This window comes from Trachypithecus francoisi, unplaced genomic scaffold (genome assembly GCF_009764315.1).
Source record: "Trachypithecus francoisi isolate TF-2019V2 unplaced genomic scaffold, Tfra_2.0 Lachesis_group0, whole genome shotgun sequence".
Classification (NCBI taxonomy): Eukaryota; Metazoa; Chordata; class Mammalia; order Primates; family Cercopithecidae; genus Trachypithecus; species Trachypithecus francoisi.
The window spans coordinates 126,842,755-126,862,892 of record NW_022681453.1 but is presented as its reverse complement, the minus strand read 5'-3'; the positions used below and the strand labels follow the sequence as shown (position 1 = coordinate 126,862,892).

The 20,138-nt window shown below is 39.2% G+C and overlaps 1 protein-coding gene across 1 annotated transcript in view; it reads left to right on the top strand.

Annotated features, from left to right (window-relative positions):
* Window positions 1-6,118, top strand: part of PEX5L (peroxisomal biogenesis factor 5 like) — a 184,636-nt gene extending 178,518 nt beyond the window's left edge. Inside the window, exon 15 of the mRNA XM_033211780.1 lies at window positions 5,141-6,118. Coding sequence (XP_033067671.1) covers window positions 5,141-5,345 — 205 coding nt within the window. The 3' untranslated portion in view covers window positions 5,346-6,118. The remainder of the gene's footprint in view (window positions 1-5,140) is intronic.
* The last annotated feature ends 14,020 nt before the right edge of the window (window positions 6,119-20,138 follow it).

Below are 20,138 nucleotides of genomic sequence, written 5' to 3'. Positions count from 1 at the left end.
TTTCCTAAACCTAATATACCCATCAAGTTAGTTGGGAGAAAAAGAATAAACAAAACTGGGTTTATAGTTTAAAATGCCTTTCTCATTCTCATCCTTCGTCATTAAGGTCTGCGTCCTCCCTATCTTTTCCCCATTACCAGGGCCTACAAATGACCTTTATTTCTTTCCGATAATGAAAGTATGGGTAATCTTTTTTCTTCTTTCTTTTCCCATTTTTTCTATTTTCTAAATAAACAGGTATTACTTTCATAATTGGAAAAAGAACTAAATGTTAGTTTTGAAACCCACAAAAAATGTAAGCCCTTTCCCATTCTCTGAAAGAGCCAGGCTTTAATCAGACAAGCCGGGGTTAAAATCACAGCTCTGCCATGTACCGGTTTCGTGACTGGTATATAATTTTTAGCCTCAATTTCTTCATTTGTTAAAAAAAGAGAGAGAAAGAGGTAATGATTATTTTTCAGGATTATCATACAGGTTAAATGTAATTGCCTAGCACAGAGCAGATGCTCAATGCCTAGCAGGCATTTATTATGATGATTATTGTTTTTGCCAACATCATCCTTATTACTACTATTTATTTAGTAAGTCATCAGAGAACTATATAACTAGATTTCACTCTTTTGACATCTGAAGAATTACTGCTTCTGAACTGCATTGGTGCATTTTGCCCTGGCAAACATTGAGACCCTAGAAAATAGTTGTTGCAGTATACAAAAAAACTCTTACAAGGAGCGTTAGTCACTGGATTAACTGTGTCAAGAGGATTTTCTCAGATCAAAACCAGGAAGAGCTGAATGACTCCTTATCAAGCGGCTTGCTTTATTTTATGGACACTGTGAAATGTGCCACTACAGAGGCCTTGTTTACATCAGCTGTGCAAAAGCCCAGAGCTGACTCCGTGCCAGCCCTCTACACATCAGCTGTCCAAGCCCTGCGGATCTCTATTTTGTATCCTAACTTCATTCCTGGTTTCATCTTAATTTCCCAACCAGATTTCCTATTTACCTCTTTCATTCACTTTTTTCTAGATATGTTATGTATATGTATTTTATAAGACACCTTAGATTCCTTTTTTTTAGAACAAGGGAGATGTAAAAAAAGAAAATACATATATATAACATATAATGTAATTGTTATAACTGTTCTTACAAAAGGAATATAATATATAAATATTACATACTATATATATACTATATATATTTATATATTTCAATTAAAGGAGGCTTTTATAAAGCTCCTAGATGAGTTTACTTCTTAGGGTTAGAAAACAATACTTGAGTGGCCAATAAAATACTTTCTTGGCATTCACAGATACAAAATTCAGCAGAGTTACTATTTGCAGGAACCCATGAAGGGTCGTGACAGGTAAAAATGGCCACCTCCATGAAGCTATAAATTTTAAATCATCAAGCAGAAAGTCTCCCATACTGGAACAAGTTAATTTTAGGGTCGCCAGATAAAACACAGAATGCCCACTTAAATTTGAATTTCAGATAAACAACAAATAAGTTTTTAGTATAAGTATTTCCAAATATTTCATGGGATATTCCTGTACAATTGGCCTACTATATCCATGGGCTCCACATCTGTGGGCTTAACCAACTGTGGATTGAATACATTTTTTAAAAATACAATTTTTAAAAAAATATATAGTATGACAAATACATAACGTCTACGTTTTATTAGTTATAAGTAATCTGGAGATGATTTAAAGTATACGGGAGGTGTGTGCAGGTTCTATGCAAATACTATGCTATTTTATACAAGGGACCTGAGCATTCTCAGATTTTGGTATTCTCAGGGGTTCGTGAAACCAGTCCCCATGGATACCAAGGAATGTTTATCTGACATTCACATCTAACTATGCATTCTGTATTTTTATTTGCTAAATCTGGCAACGTTACTCAGTTGGCTACTTTGGAACATAACGACTAAGTTTTGTGGATCTTTTATTGTCATTCCAGATGTGGGAAATCTGAGAAGTGGTCAAAATTTTGTGCTTTTTCGTGAAAAAAAAAAAAAAACCATCAAGTGAGACGTAAAAAAAATTTTTTTTTTTAAATTGAGATGGAGGCTTGCTGTCACCCAGGCTGGAGTGCAGTGGCGTGATCTTGGCTCACTGCAACCTCCACCTCCCAGATTCAAGCAATTCTCCTGCCTCGGCTTCCCGAGTAGCTGGGATTATAGGCACCCACCACCATGCCTGGCTAATTTTTGTATTTTTAGTAGACACAGGGTTTCACCAGGTTGGCCAGACTTGTCTCGAACTCCTGACCTCAAGTGATCTGCCTGCCTCAGCCTCCCCAAGTGTTGGGATTACAGGCGTGTGCCACTCCGCCTGGCAAGAGAGAGACATAAATCTTAAATGAATTCTGAAAAGAAGTATAGCTTGAGGTATAAGTGCATACTTAGGAAATAACAACCCTCAATAGAGAAAGGGCTCAAAAGGAAATAAGGAGCTGGTATAAGTACTTTCAAATTCACAAAAGGCTTGGGACCGCTCCCTCAAGAACTGCAGGTGTCAGCGTATGTAGCTGGAACACTTGCTGTTTGTCATCACATTTTCTTTAAAGAGTCAAAGGCAAGCACTACCCTGGTACCATATACCATTAAAATAAGGAGAGGAAATTGTTGGTGTGAAACTTGGCTGTAGCTCAAACTGTTACACTTTTGTCACTAGAGCTCCAGACTACCGCTTAGGCCAATGAGTCTTGACCTTTTCAAAAATGAGAATTCCTTTTGCTGAAAATTTCATCCCCCATGATAGTAATAGTTTTAGTATGAGTATAATGAGGGAAAGCTATCACGTGATGCTTTTAAATGAATGGGCTTTTAATTAATCATGACAATATACACAAATGACTGAAAATTATTTATACATACATGTGTGAAACATCTGAAAACTATTCACACATATACATGTACACTCTTCTGAGTCCCCCAAAAGGACTCTGAGTTCACAAGCAGGGGAACAGGTTTAGACTATCTTTATGGGGGGAAAATAAAACTGGAGTCATTTGATGAGGTGAATAAGTTCGACTGTTCTGTTTCTCTCCAAATCCCTCTGAAACCATTACCACACACATGGGGCTGGAAGCAGCCAGTGAATTAGAAGCTTTCAAGATCTTCCATTCCCTCGAGTTCTTGCAGGTCTGGGTCTATGAGAGAAAACTGGGAGACATCAGTAGAGCTGCCATCCTGTGAAGCGGGGGCAAAAAGGGCCTCTCAAGTAGGCTCCCTATGTCCATCCATTTATAAATCTCCCTCTCTTGCTTGATTACAAGAAAACCAGAAGAAGGGGTGATTAGAACATCCACTCCATTCCATTATCCAGGTTGCTACATACACCATGACCATTTCTCACTTACCTTTTATTTTCAGGCAGATCTAACAATATCATGAGCAAATCCCTGGATTATGTGCATTAGAATTAGAAATCCAGCCTCATTTTCAAAGTTTCTTACCATATGCTTAATACCTACCTTGCAGGATTAAATGAGATCAAGTGTATGAAAAGTTTTTGAGAACAGTAAAGTGGGTGCAAGTTAAAGTGGCATGATTATTCTTCGGAAGGATCAGTTTGTCAGATATACTCTACAAGGTTGGGGTAAAATGGGGGTGCTGAAGAGGGCAGACCCAGCAGGTACAACTGGCACCTGAGCAGCAGAGTGGACTAGTGGGTTAGAAGAGCTAGAAGGACTTGAGACAGCATCTAACTCGGCTTGTCTCAGACTCGGTGTTCTCAGGACCCCTCTACACTTTTAGCAATTATTGAGAACCTAAAAGGACTTTTGTTTATGTGGGTTGTAGCTATCAATATTTACCATATTAGAAATTAAACTGAAAACATTTTTAAAGATTCATTTAGAAAGAATAAAACTTACTACATGTTATAATAACATTTTTTACAAAAAGAAAATGATTATTTTCCGAAACAAAAACAGTTTAGTGGGAAGAGTGACATTATTTCACATTTTCGCAAGTTTCTTTAATATCTCGCTTACTGGAAGACATATTCTCACACCTGCTTCTGCAGTCACTCTGTTGGGATATCATGCACCATGTAGTCTCTGGAAACTTCCACTGTAAGCATGTGAAAAAATGAAAGCAAAAAGGTCAAATAACATCTTAGTTTTATCATAAAAATAATTTTGACTTCATTGATTCCCAGTGTTCTCCAGAGCACACTTTGAGGACTATTGATCTTACTCGGTGATAAGAGCTTTCACATAGATTGATTCAACTGCACCTCACAAAGTTTTTAAATGTCTTTGATTATCCCTATTACACACTCAGGGAAAGTAAGCCTTGGAAAAAAAAAACAAAAAAGAAATTTGCCTACTGCTAAATAACTGGGATTCAAGACAGGTGCCCAATAATAAACTCAATCTACTCTAGCTGTGTTGCTTACATCTAGCCCTAATGGGAAAAATTAGACCACTTTGTTTTTAAGTAGGGCTATATTTTTCCTCTTAAACCTAGTTATAGAAATCAAATCTGCAAATGGATTAAGTGTTCAAATCATTCCTAGAGCAAGGGAAAATTTAATGCATTAATGAATTTGCATCGTTTTGCTATTATTCTTTCTCTCCCACCTGACATTCCTAAAATAAAATGTTTTCTTTCTCTTTTTTTGAGACAGTCTCGCTCTGTTGCCTAGGCTAGAAGGCAGTGGTGTGATCTCGACTCACTGCAACCTCTGTCTCCTGGGTTCAAGTGATTCTCCTGCTTCAGCCTCCCTTGTAGCTGGGATTACAGGCGCATGCCACTACACCTGGTTATTTTTTGTATTTTTAGTAGATACAGGGTTTTGCCATGTTGGCCAGGCTGATCTTGAACTTCTGACCTCAAGTGGTCCACCTGCCTTGGCCTCCCAAAGTGCTGGGATTACAGACTTGAGCCACTGTGCCCAGCCTGCTTTTCTTTTTTCTTTCTGACCTCACTATATTTAACAATGATTGCTCACTAAAGAATATAAGAGAATTAGAAAGTTGTTCATTTGATCATCCAGAACACATAAGAGATGATTTAAAATTTTAGACTAAAATCACTTAATCCAATTTTGTTTTGTTTTGTTTTGTTTACATTTGCTAACTCTGAAATGTGACACATTTTAAAATATGTTTTTCTACCTTCTTAGAGAAGCGGTCAGCAATTTTCTCACTGCCCTCAGTTTGCAAAGAAAGAGCAGGAATCAGCAGCAAGTTCCTCATCCTGCAATCTCTGGGAATATCTGGGCTGCCCTCAGAATTGCACTTTCTCTGATGGACCAACCAGAACTCTTCCAGGCGGCTAATCTTGGTGACCTGGATGTCCTCTTAAGAGCTTTCAACTTGGATCCTTGAAGAAAGAATAATACCAGTACTAATAATCCCTGATCTGTGTGATTGTACTGAAAATGAAAAACTATTTTGTTATGAATTTCAAAAGGATAAATCAAATATTCAAAAGGCCATGGTCATATAGCCCAAGGAAATTAATTCCTGTGGACAATGCCCAGTCTCTGTTCAGATCCAAAAGCACAAAATGTTGTATATAGAGTCAAAGTCAGGCTCAATAGAAGAATTAAGAGACTCAAGACAAACCAAGGTAAAGTAACTGTGTGTTGAATACTCTTTCCACAAGTTGCAAGCATATTGCAACACACATTCTTTGGGTTTTTTGTCTCCCCTTGCAGCTGATAACACATCTGAGGAACTTGTTCATGGGAAACATGGAAAAAGCACTGCCTCAGATTGGGAAATTCTGACCGTTTCTGAACTGTCTCCTTTTGCAAGACTGAACATAGTTTGGGCCATTGGTGCATGCACATATATTAACTTGTGACTAAAGACAGGCATTGCTTAAACCTGTTCCAATTTTAACTTTTACTGTAGCCCTTTGATTCCAGAGAGGGAGCTTTGCTGGCAAAAGCAGTTTTTGCACTAGAAATTTTTGCGGTTCCCAATCTAAACTTTTCTGGGATTGTATATATGCACTTTAATATCTTATTTATGCCTTGCTGGAGTTTGGTTTTGTTGCTCCAATTTTTAACTTGGGGGTGAAGGATTTGAGAACTCAGCCTCATTAGATCAACGGACCAAATAAACAATTCCTGAAAATAGTTTTTCATAGTGTAGGATTTTGAAGGAGTGTTTTTCTTAAAGCAGATACGATGACATAAGGCGTAAATATGGCAAACAGATCTTTTCATTCACATGCTTTCTGGGACTGTATGAACATAAGAAAGACACAAGGTACTGCCTCTGCAGGCATTCTCTACAGGAAAAAGGTTTGATGATATCGTGATTTATATTGAGTTCAAATTAACTTGCTTAAGTGTCATATTCTACTGGCTTTCTAACTGCCCTGCACACCAATATTCCTTTTAAACCATCAATATTTTAAATAATATTTCTTAAGAGTGATAAATAACATTTTTCCTAAAAATTATGTTTTTTTAGTTTCATAATAACCTGCACTGTTCATCCTCTTGCATTCTAAGTAATAGAAGAGCAACACTTTCAAACCAAATCTCACTGAATGCCAGTGGTTTCATATGAAAGATGCAGTGCCTCTTTGGCTCTTTGAACATTTAGGAAGTATTGGGAATTTTCTATTAGCAGTGGTGTTTTCATTGGTTAAATTCCACTTAGTTCTCTAGAGTGTTTTGTATGTGTTCGGGGCTTGATGGTTATTTTGAAAGATACATTTTTTTTTTTAAAGAATTAGGAACATTGTTTGCAAAATGCTAATCAGAATATAATTTTACCAGTGTCAGGTCTAGTAAGTTATCCCATTCTTCTTTACCTGGTCTCCTTCCTTCATCTAGAACCTTCCCCAAAGTAGTCTAATCTTAACTTTTTCTTTATGTTCTTTGAGTAGTAATATCTCATTCCACTCATGATTATAGTTACCCACAAAAAATAAAACAAAATGACATCAACAAAAAAAACTCCACAGAATTGGGGTCAAAACAGTCTAATTGCCTAGGGAATAAGCTTCTACTGAGGGGCAAATGTGCACACGTGCTTATAAAATGAATGCAAGGTGCAGGAATAAAATCCTCTCCTCTGTCACATTTGAAGTCCCTGGGTTGTGAGAGGGCCTCAAGTTAACAGAAACCACAAGTCCTTGAGGCTTACGTATGTTATAACCTATTCTAGTTTATAAAGACAAAGAGCTGAGGCCACTGTGAGGAGTGTCAGGTTTTGATATTCATTGTCAAAGCTCACTTGGGCCAGGTGAGAGCTCCAGCTGGTCAGCTGAAGGCAGAGGCATTCAGGCACTCATCATGGGTAACGGCAACCACCCAGTCTCAGCCCATGCTTCTCTACAGTCTCAGCAGCAAAGTAAAGCTCAACAATACTTTCAAGAATGGTATTCTGAGAGTTGTAGAATTCGAGAAACCTAGTCTGGTAAGGACTCTTGGGGCCAGCCTCCCAGCCGTGGCAGGGCCTGCTTGAATATGCCTGATGGAACAGCGTCCTTCCCTTCCCTGCTCCTTCCTTTTACCATCTCTGTACCTTGACCAGAAAGTCAGCTTGAATAGTCCATGAGGAGCCTCTGAACAAAGGATTCATAACAAACTTTGGAAGTGTTCTGTGATGCCATTCTATATTTTGAGGAGCAACTGAATTTGCAGCCTGAATTTAAAGCCTGAAACTAGTATAAATGTCAAATAATTAATTTGTTGCTAAATGGTGGCAAATTTTGTGGCCCAAGTTTTATTTTGCTATTGGAACACAAACTCCAAGGAGCTGTTTTAGGGAAGACTAAACAATTTTCCATTCTCACCATTATTTGGCAATTTGCAGAGCATTTTTAGTAGGACTTTCTCCAGTATATGTAGTATCCATCAGATCTAAGATCTTTTGTAGGCTGTCAAGAAGTCCAGAATTATGGCCCAAGAGGAAAAGAGTTGCATTTTTCAATAATATTTTTTATAAAATTAGGTAAAAATCATTATTAAAACATGAGTGACAGGCTGGGTGTGGTAGCTCACGCCTGTAATCCCAGCACTTTGGGAGGCTAAGGCGGGCAGATCACGAGATCAGGAGGTCAAGACCAGCCGACCAACATGGTGAAACCCCGTCTTTATTAAAAACACAAAAATTAGCCAGGCATAGTGGCGTGCACCTGTAATAGCAGCTACTCAGGAGGCTGAGGCAGGAGAATCACTTGAACCAGGGAGGCAGAGGCTGCAGTGAGCCGAGATTGCACCACTGCACTCCCGCCTGGGTGACAGAGCGAGACTCCGTCTCAAAAAAAAAAAAAAGCAAGAAAAGAAAAAAAAAAGACTGACAGTTTATAGGAATAGAGCACCACCAAAAACTAAGTAGCAAGACTTTAGAACAGTCTTTTTGTATAAGTCATATACAGTAAATGTTTGGTTTTTTAAAAGTGCATCTACTTTATTTTTTGGCAGAACTATTTTTGGCATCTCATCTTCAGGGCATGAAATTGTCATTTAAATTACTCTTTCTGTTTGAAAGGGGAGGGTATCCTTATTTCCCTTCTGAGGTACTCTGAGAAGGCCTTGAGTTTCCTTTCTCATGTATTAATGTATAACCGCCTAACAGCTCCTAGAAGATGGTATTCTTACTAGAATGGCCATTCAGTTACATAGAGGTGACTTCTGGGGACTGACTTTGCCTGTAAATTCAATGAAAATACAGAGAAAGCCAGTGATTATTACTGAGTTTCAAAATATAACCATCTCTAGTAGGCTACTTCTACATGCTCTTGTACCTTCCTGGTGAGGAGGAGGCAGAGGGATAGGGGAGAGGAGGAGGAATAAAGATCCCTCTCACTGGGCCAATCATACTGATTCATTCCCTTTACTTCCTCCAAAACTCACTCCCCATGACTCCTGAAAAATGGGCAGATCTTGTCCACCAGGAAACTTTAATAGAATACTATGCACTGTGCTTTCTCAGCCAATCTGGATTCCTACTAGAACAGGAAAGTAAGGAAACATAACTGGGTGAGAATGTCCACTTATGTTTCACAAACTCACTTTCAGAGTTTTATGCCACTTTCTTCATTCTTCTAAGAGACTATTATATTGAACATGGGCCCCATGTCTAAATGCTTGTATAGATAAATATTTCTGGTATATTCTTGCCATACAAGGGAGATTTGAACACAGTTGAAGCTAGTCCCACTTATAATAAGAGCTTCCAAACTCTTTATCATAAACTTTGTCTGTGAGCTTGGGAATATAGAGAAAGCAAGTTGGTCATTCTGAGACCCTTCCTCATTTGCCCTGAATCAGTTCCCCAAGATTGGACTGTACTTTAAGCTAGTTGTTGTAGCAGTGGTGGTTGTTGTTTTATATCTTGAGATACTTCTAGAACATTCTAGAAACAGGGTATTCTAAAGGTTTACTTCATATGCCATCCTTTTTGAACTCTCTTATTTTAGAAATTATTACACATGCACACTTATGATTTCAACCTTGTAAAATAATTTCAAATTCATTCCCTATCCACATTTTACCACAGTTTCCCTATCATCTCAGTAGTTATAGAACTGGTTGAAATTAAACTGTTTTGAACTAAGAAGTAGATACATACATATATATATTTTTAAAGAGTGTTCATAGATAAACTCTGGCATAAAGTTTGTAAAAAAGCAATTTTTTAAAAGCAAAACGTATAACCTCAGGTACAAAAATATTGCATGCATTAGTATTTGCAAATTTGCCTACTCAAATATTAACCAAAGCATGCAAGGTAACTTGACTGAATGTAAATTTACACAGTGCATGATTAAGTCTCATAGGTTAGCCTATTGTTCCTTGCCTCTATACAAGGGAGCATTTTTATGAACTTTGTGTTACAGTTTTTCTATTTGCTTTTCTTATCCTATCCTTGAAATTGTTTTCATGCTATCACACTGAACTTTACAGATATTCACACATCTGGTTTGTACAGTATTACCAGTGCCAAACTAATCCTCTGAAGAATCTGGGTACTTAGACATCTAAACACTTTTTAAAAAACCAGTTGAGGCACAACAGATCCAAAACTTAAACAACTCCAAGTGTCTGAATGCTACTAAACTAAATCATGTTGACTGCCTCAGCACATAAAGGTTTGGACTCTAAATTCTTAATAATGCATTTCAAAATTTTTCCTAAAAGTTTGGGAATAAATTAGAAAAACTGATATTCTAAATAAGGTGAGGAGGTTGGGGTAGTTTCAGGCACATCAAATCATCACATAGCCAAGTAGATATGAGGCCTTAATTTCCATAAATGTCACATAGCGAGTGTGTGGGGTATCACAACATTGTTCTGATACAGCCCTATTTGTATGGTAGTTGAGCTGCTTGGGCTATATGTCCCTTGAGAAACTGGACTTGATAAACAGGTCTAAAAACACTGAAATTTAGGGAGTGATGAGGTGATTTCATGGTCACTCAGAACCAACTCTGAAATCCTCTCACTGCCTTTTCCCATATTTTATGAGGAGACCAGAAAGGGAGAGAGCAAAGCTCAGTGAGACCATATGGTCTTACATTAGTAACAGCTTTGTTACTCACTCCATATACCCCTGTACCCCCACACAATACCATGAGCTCAAAGACAGAATTCTACACATAACACACACAGCAAAGACCATTGTGGGGAGGCATTAAACAGTTACGAGGAAAAAAAAAAATTAAACTGCGAAGTTTAACAACCTCTCATGTGGTATTTTGCCTTGAACGAAGTTTCTACTACCTGCAACCTCTGCAGAAATACCAAAATAACACAGTCTAGAGACAACTGTCCCAATCTCAGAACTGTTTTCTCAGGACCTTCTCTATAAGAGAAAACTAACTTGCAGTGCTGCAGAATGTCACAGCAAAAACCCTGATGAGCTCCATGAGATACTTTTAGAAGCCTGCACTCAAAATAATATTAAGATGGAAACAACAACAACAGTTAGGCAGTTATTTGCTCAACTATAAAATGTGCCTCATTCGTTGGGGGAGGGGGAGGAGGAGGGGTGGTGGTCTTTGGATTTCTTGGAAAGGGAAATGGTATAACACAAAAAGACTAAGAGATATACACACTCAGCTCAGTAATTTGAGCATTTGGCATTTTCACTGAGATATATAGCATTTCTGCATGGATACAAGAATTCTACCATGTGAGAAATGTGTTCATGATGGACTACATTACCAGAAGTTAAGGGAAATACAGCAAACCTAAGTTTTTACCAACTTCCTTTCATTTTTCCCTATATATCATCTAACCCAAACTTTCTTCAATTTACATTGCCCAAATTTGTTTACGTTGGTTGAAAAAAAATCTGATTAATTTATTAAACTTTTTACAAACTGTAACAAACATTTAACTGTTTAGAAATGATATTTCTACATGTTTTATATATCTATGAATATTGCACATCTAATCTAATCTAAAAATGTTGTTTTGAGGTAATTCTTCTGTGATGCTTCCTCATCATGCTCATAAATGTTTAAAGTCTTGGGATTTCATTTTCAGGCTGAAATAGATAACAAGAAAAAAATTGTTTAAATGTTTACATTGACTTACTAAATTAATACCAATTCAAATTAAGTGACCTGTAGTAAATGAATGGCAATGGGGGGGAGGGGATTTTAAAGTTATTGGCATATTATGTGATACTGTATCAGTGATTTAGTGAAATAATATGTATCATAGCACAACTCTGTTGGGTATTAAGGCTTCATCTTAGTATTTCCCTGCGTTGCTCTTTGAAATAAAATTACTACCATAAAAATAACCTCTTATCATATTGATGTGTTTAATTTACTGAGTTGGCTTCTAATTTGCATACCAAGATTAAGGTAGTATTGTTATACTATTATTGGAAGCATGCCTTCCCTTTTTCACATTATTAAATCATATTTATATTTGTGCAATTTTAAACTATGTTTTCAAATAAACTTTGCGGCTTCAAGGTCTTTTCAGGAATCTTTCAAAATGGGATTTGGGAATCAGAACTGCTTCTGATCAAATGGAATCCAATTTGTACTTCTGGCTAAAGGTCTTTTATGAAATACTGAATATCACTACATATGATTTTGCATGAGCTATCTGGAAATCAGGAATGCATTTTTGGATATACAACAACACTTTAAAAATCTTCCTCCTTTGTTAATTTTTTAAGACTAAAATATTATTTAACCTGAAATTGAATTTTGTGATTCTTTTTAGAATAAAAATATTAAAATAAATTTCAGTTTTAGGGTCTTTTGGTTTTCTGGTCAGTCAATAAATATTTAGGTACATATTAAGTGCTGACACCATTCTGGGCGTAGGTCACAGTAGTAAGTTAATGAAATCAAACTTGCCCTTGAAGAACTTAGATTTCTGTGAAAGGACACCTACAAATACTTTAACAAATAAGAATGCCATATGCTACAATGTACTAGAACAAGGTAAATAAGTTTATTATGAGAACAAGTGGGGGGCTCCTTTATCTGTAGGTGGTCAGGAAAGTTTTCTCTTACATGACATTTGGACTGAGATTTGTTGACAAGTAGAGCTGGGGACAATGCTACTGGCAGAGCCAATACCTTGTGCGAGATCCCAAGGCAGCAATGGGCTTAGTGTACATTCACGAAGAAGCGGGGACAGGGTGGTAAGGGCTGTGGGCTGCGAGACCTTAGTAGATGGCCTGGCAGATGGAAGATCATGGGAGGCCTTCCCAGAGCAGAGTCAAGAGCAGATTCGCTCCACACAAAGATGACGGTGTTCAGACTGAAGTTTCTGTTTTTCCAAACCATTTTCAAAATAAAGTCCTTGAGTCAGGTTGGTAGTGGAGGAAACTGCAGGCTAAGAGAGCTATACAGCAAGAGACTGGAGCATCCCTTTCTCACTTGTCACTGTTCCATCTTTCAAACTGAGGCAGCCCCTGACCTTCATAGAATTCCATTTTTTCCCCTATAAAATCAAGCTGTACATATTTCTTTCCCGCTTCACTGCTGTGCTATGTAAGGTAAAAATCCAACTATCTAGTGATTAATTGAGGCTTCTCCCCAACTCCTTGAATATCTCAAGCCTCTTTCATATCCCCTACTTCCACTTTTTAAATGTAAACTATATGAATTTCCTGAAATAGCTGTGTTCTCTCCGTTTGTATATAAAAGCAACTGAAGGTTGAAGAGTTCTTTATATTCTTTACAAGTTTCCTTAAAGTAATACCTTAATTACCCAACACTTTAGGGCTCGTGAAGGACTTTTTTTTTCTTTCTTACATCTATAATAAATAGTGCTGCCTAGTAATCATCTGAATGTATCAGAATTCGGGGAACTGATGGCTAGTTTTAGTATTTTGCCCTGTAGAACTAACCTGCCGAGCCTCAGTAGGCCCCATGCTTAAGGTTGCTTCCCTGAGCTGAGATGGCTGGAAATGAAGCAGCTCAAGTTCTTTGAAAGGGGGACACAGAAGCAGCTGATATTTACTGAAACTGGCAGATTCCTAGGCTATATGTTTCTACTCTGCCATTTAACTCCAATGGACGTCCTCGTCCTAAGTTTCTGCCTACTGCATATAATGAACATAAAAGCAAAAACTGTGTATGGTGAAAAAAAATCACTCCTAGATTAAAAATGGACTAAAGATCACATCTAATTCTACAAACTGTAAAAACTGACCCAGGAAAAAGTAGGCTTGAGAAAAATAACCAATATGATAGCTAGCATTGCTCATGGTAAAGACTGCTATTGATTAAACATTGACAAAAGGAGAAACTCTTCTTGACAAAATTTAGGTTTGCAAAATTTCACCTAGTAAAGCTGGACCTGGTGGAAATAATGGTTGCAAAAGGGAATCTGCAATAGCAAAAGTTTTCATAAGGAAAAATCATAAGGCTTAAAATTAAATGATGACTCAGATGGTTCTCCTAAAATTTACAGAACTGATACCAATTATACTAATTTCATCAAAACAGAAAAAAATGCAAAAGCTTGGAAATAACTCAACTGGATAACTATTTCACACCTTCTTCTCTCTCCTCAAATCCCTAAATTCCCCCATCCTCACTCTCAACTGATGGATTTGCTTCCTATTTGCCTGAGAAAATAAAGCAGGCAAAAGAGAACTGTCAGACTCTCTCAGCACTGTGCCTCCTCACCACCAGCAGCTGCACTCCTGGTCTCTGCCTTCCTACTATTGTCATGGTCTTTCTATGTCCTTGCCTAAATCAGCTCCCCACTTTGGCATCAGATCCCATCATCTTTTCCCTGCTCAAGGACATCAGATGAGCTCAAGGACATCTTCCATCTCTCTTTTGCATCCTTAATATTTCAATTTCTATTTGACCATCTTATTTCTCACATTTAAAAACAAAAACCTTCTCTTGACATCACCCCATTTCCCATCAGCCACCACTCCCATCTTTGCTTCCCATACTGGTAAAACTCCTCAAAGAGTTGGCTGCATTCATTATCTGCAATTCCCCTTCTCCTATTCTCTCTTCAACCCATTCCTTTCACTGTGCTTCCAAATATGTTCCCACAGAGATCACCCAGGATCTTGATTCTCGATCCTCAGCTTACATACCCTATAATGGTTATTGGAAAGCTGATCACTCTCACCTCATTAAGATACCTCCTTGGCTTTCACTCCAGGCACCATGCTCTTGGCTTCCCTCCACCTTGACGGTCATACCTCTCAGTCTCATTTGTTGGCTTGTCCTCTCCCTGATTTCTTAGGTGGAAACCCCCTGGGGTTCAGTCCCTGGACTTCTATTTCCTGTCTTCCTCCATTGGTGATTGTACCCAGGCCCACTGTTTCAAATAGCATCTAGATGCCAACAAGTCCCAAATTTCTATCTTTAGTCCAGAAGTCTCTCCCAAAATCAAGTTGGATATCCAGCTTCCTACTCAACATCAATCATGGAATTCTAATAGGCGTTTCAAACTTAACACATCTTAAACTGGACTCCCGGTCATCTTTCTCCACCCTTACCACCCCAATCCCACTAAGCCTTCCCTATCTTAGTTGATTATAACTACACTCTTCAGCTCCTCAGGATAAAAACTTCAGGGTTAGCTTTAGCTACTCTCAATTCCCCCATACCCTACATCCTATGCATCAGGGAATCCTGTGGGTCTTACCTTCAAATGTATCCCAAATCTGACCATTCTCACTAGCTTCCCTGCTCCCACCGGTTTGACCCATCATCCTCCCACCTTGCTGACCACAGGAGCCCCCACCTTTATCCTTGCCTTCCTACCATCTAGTCTGAACAAAAAATTTATGAAACTTCAGTCAGATTGGGTCATTGCTCTGCAAAAGGCCCTATAATGGCTCCCCATTGCATTCTAGAGTCAAGCCCTTCCCAAAGCCTCCCAGGTCCAGGCAATCTGGCCCCTCTATGGCCTCCTCTCCCGTTACTCTCCCCCCAACTCCCTTCTTTTGAGCCATACTGATCCTTTTGATGCTCCTCTGACATAGACATGCCCCCACTGTGGGGCCTCTGCACCAGCTAATTACTCTGACAAGCATATTCTTTCCCCAAATATCCCCTAGGATGACTCCTTCATTTCCTTCAAGTCTTGGTTCAAATCTCACCTCCAGATGATTTGTTTCCTAAGTACTCTATTTATACTGCAATCTGTATCCTCACCTCTCCTGTATGTTTTCTTTTTTCCATAGCACTTAGTACCTCTTGTTATAGAATCTACTTATTTTTTATGTTTACTATTTGTCTCTCCTTGCCAAAAAATAAGACTCAACAAGGGCAGGAATATTGTCTTTATTTACAGATATATTCTAAGAAAAAAATACATAGCACATAGTAGATGTTTATTATTTATTGAATGATGAACCATGCTATTTAAATTAACAAAATTAACTGACTTAATGAAATTATCTCCAGAAAAATACTCTTGGAAAAAAGTCATCAATGTGGGTATAATTCTGATATTTAAAAAAATCTTTTACATTAAAACAAGGATCGGCCGGGCGCGGTGGCTCACGCCTGTAATCCCAGCACTTTGGGAGGCCGAGACGGGCGGATCACGAGGTCAGGAGATCGAGACCATCCTGGCTAACACGGTGAAACCCCGTCTCTACTAAAAAAAAAAAGTACAAAAAAACTAGCCGGGCGACGTGGCGGGCGCCTGTAGTCCCAGCTACTTGGGAGGCTGAGGCAGGAGAATGGCGTAAACCCAGGAGGCGGAGCTTGCAGTGAGCTGAGATCCGGCCATTGCACTCCAGCCTGGGCGGCAGAGCGAGACTCCGTCTCAAAAAAAAAAAAACAAAGGATCAAAACCTCCATAGAGCCAATGCTAAATGGGTGAAAATGGTGATATAAAAATGCCCTGTGTTCACTAGATTGTCATATGCTTTATATAACTCACCTCAGGCATTATTATGCCCACTACACAGATGAAAAGACTGAATCCCAGGGAATTATGTGTTTACCAAAGTCACATAGCTAGTCTGTGTTGGAAACAGGATTTGACTTCAAGTCTGTATGCCTCCACTCTTGCAATTATACCACCCTGCCTCCCTACCACACTGAAAGACTTTTCCTAGTTGATTTTTAAATGACTGGTTGCATGAGGGATGAGAATGGCTCACTGTTTCCTATTAAATTTCTCACTACGGCCGGGCGCGGTGGCTCAAGCCTGTAATCCCAGCACTTTGGGAGGCCGAGACGGGTGGATCACGAGGTCGGGAGATCGAGACCATCCTGGCTAACACGGTGAAACCCCGTTTCTACTAAAAAATACAAAAAATTAGCCGGGCGAGATGGCGGGCGCCTGTAGTCCCAGCTACTCGGGAGGCTGAGGCAGGAGAATGGCATAAACCCAGGAGGCGGAGCTTGCAGTGAGCCGAGATCGCGCCATTGCACTCCAGCCTGGGTGACAGAGCGAGACTCCGTCTCAAAAAAAAATAAATAAATAAATAAATTTCCCACTACAACTGAAGTTTGTCACCAACAGCATTTGAAAAGCATGATCAAAAATTCAACAGTGCATATTCACACTGGTAAACTCCCCCATTAGGCATGAAGAGATACAGCAAATGGATGTGAGTTGAAGGGGGCTTGCAAACATTGTCCCAAAAACATTCTCTGGTGGCAAATAATTCTTCACAATCCAATCATTCCCTAATTGTTTTATTCCCCTCACCAAAACATATGGCAGAACACTGAAGCTGGTCATTTACTTGGATTTTTAAATATATAGGTTCATTCTTCTAAAAAATTTGAGCATCAAATGGATTTTTAAGCACTGATTAACATATCCTATATGGTAGGCAAAATAATACCTCAGCGAAGATGTCCACATACTAATACTCAAAACCTGTGAATATGTTACTTTACATGGCAACAGCAACTTTGCAGATGTGATTACGTTAAGGATCTTGAGAATAATATTCTGGATTATCTGGGTGAGATCAATGTAATCACAAGGGTTTTTTTTGCTTTTTGTTTTTTGTTTTTTTAAGATGGAGTCTCACTCTCTTGCCCAGGCTGGAGTGCAGTGGTGCCATCTGAGCTCACTGCAGCCTCAGCCTCCTGTGTTCAAGTGATTCTCCTGCCTTAGCCTCCCAAGTAGCTGGGATTACAGATGTACACCACCATGTCTGGCTAATTTTTGTATTTTTAGTAGAGGTGGGGCTTTGCCATGTTGGCTAGGCTCGTCTTGAGCTCCAGGTCTCAAGTGATCCACCTGGCTTGGCCTCCCAAAGTGCTGGGATTACAGGTGTGAGCCACCAGGCCTGGCCCACAAAGGTCTTTATAAGAGGGAAGTAAGTCAGCCACGGGAGATGTGACAACGGAAGCAGGGGCTGCAGTGTTGCCAATGCTGTGAGGAAACCATGAGCCCAGGAATATGAGCAGGCTCTAGAAGCTAGAAAAAGCAGGAATTGATTCTCCCTTACAGCTTCCCTACCAACACCTTGATTTTAGCCCCGTAAGACCATTTGCATAGTAATACATTTATTATTTTAAGCCACTGAGTTCATGGTAATTTGTCACAGCAGCAATAGAGAACTCATATGCCTTAGAGACACAGTGTCATAGAAGTAACTAAGTCTCTGGACATAGCATGTGCCCACTCTGCTTTTATCTGTGTTAAGGGGGCCATCAGCAAACCAAGATCCAGGGGAACAAGAGAAAGATTTGTGACGTGACATCTAGCAGATAAGGTCCAAGGCAGGAGACTCTGCCCTGCCCCAAATCCTCCCTCCTCCACAGAGGTAACAATGTGCCATCACTGAGGGTCCACTGTGATGGCTGCCTGGTAACGCCAAGAACCCCTAAAAAGAAATAAGATTAGTCATTGTCTCAAGTTACCTGTTCCACTGACAGATGAAAACAATCAATGGCAGAATCGGTTTACTTGGCATTTTTCAAAATTAAAGAAAATAAGAGCCATAAAGGGCCTCAGATTGTGAGAATAGCTTTTAATTTAAAACAATTGAAGCAATAAATCATCCATCTCTCTTTCCATCACAGGCAAATACTCTCCCAAAACATTTGATATAGTTTAACAACAACTGTGACTAGTGCAAAATAAAATAAATACAAACTCTTTCAGGAGCCAACATCAAAACCTGCTGGACAGGTAGGCACAGGAACAGACTCAGCCTCTGCTAAGGCTGAGACAAGCGGCAAATTGAGAGCGGCAGGATTTGTGCAGTGTTTCAACACACTCAGCTTTGAACAGACTCAACAATACCTGGGGAGGGGAAACCACAAGAGAATTTTGCCTACAATGAAACGAATATGCCCAACACCCTCATGTGGCTAATATCTTTGGCATCTAGAAGATGCTAGCAAAGGTGCAAAGGTAGCAGCTCCCAGGCAAAGCTGAAGACAGGCAGTTTGGGCTCATTTGCTTTTGTCTTTTAACTGGGATCATACATATATACTGGTTTTTCCGCAGGAAAAAAAAAAAAAATCTGCTTTCTAGGAGATGTTCTATGCCTCATAGTGCTCCTGACCCCAGCAAAAATATTTGTGTTGTTTCTGTTTATTTAGATGCTTTGCAGAATTGCCTTTCCTATTTACGGATTTCACTGCCTACCACACACCATGTAAGTCTAGAGTGGGGCTGTCCAATAGAAGTATAACGTTATCCAGATATCTAATTTTAAATTCTTTAGGGGATACATTTTTTTTTTAAAGATAATAGGCCGGGCGCGGTGGCTCAAGCCTGTAATCCCAGCACTTTGGGAGGCCGAGACGGGCGGATCACGAGGTCAGGAGATCGAGACCATCCTGGCTAACATGGTGAAAGCCCGTCTCTACTAAAAAATACAAAAAACTAGCCAGGCGACATGGCGGGCGCCTGTAGTCCCAGCTGCTTGGGAGGCTGAGGCAGGAGAATGGCGTAAACCCAGGAGGCGGAGCTTGCAGTGAGCTGAGACCCGGCCACTGCACTCCAGCCTGGGCGGCAGAGCGAGACTCCGTCTCAAAAAAAAAAAAAAAAAAAAAAAGATAAAAATGGGTGAAAAGAATTTTAATGATATATATTACATTGTTAACAGTTTACCTAATACATCAAAAATAGTGTCATTTCAGCATATTATCAATATGAAATACTTTAAATTCCTTTTTGGTACCAAGCTTTCAAAATCTGATGTGTATTTTATGTATACAGCACAGTCTCGATTTGAACAAGCCAAACTTTGAGTAGTCATCGTCACATATGGCTGTTGACTGCCACATTGAATAGCACAGGTCTACAGAGTCTTATGCAAACTCTTTTAGAGTGATTTACAGAGTGGAAAATCTCTGTGACACTGCGCTGGTGATCTCAGACACCAACTCAAGAGTACAGAACCTTGTTGTATAGCCTAGGATTTTTTTTAAATCTGAAGTAAGGATATTATCACACTTTATCTAATCCCATCCGCTGCTCCTGCCCCTGACCCCTGCCATCTCCCCACAGAAGGCCTGTACTGATGTGATTTAGCAACAGCGATGCCCACAAGATGACAAAGATGGCCTTTCTGTGGGAGACTGTCAGCACTTATTTGGGGATCATAGCTCTAACTGAATTAGAATTTTGTTTCCCATCCTCTTCTAGAATTTTAAAATATTCTATAAAGGTGACAGATTTAGTTGAAGGCAGTTCTGAGGCTTTTCTAGGAGGACATTTTAAATGGATTTTTGTTTTGTTTTTGAGGGGGATGGAGCCAAAGTACCTTACGGAC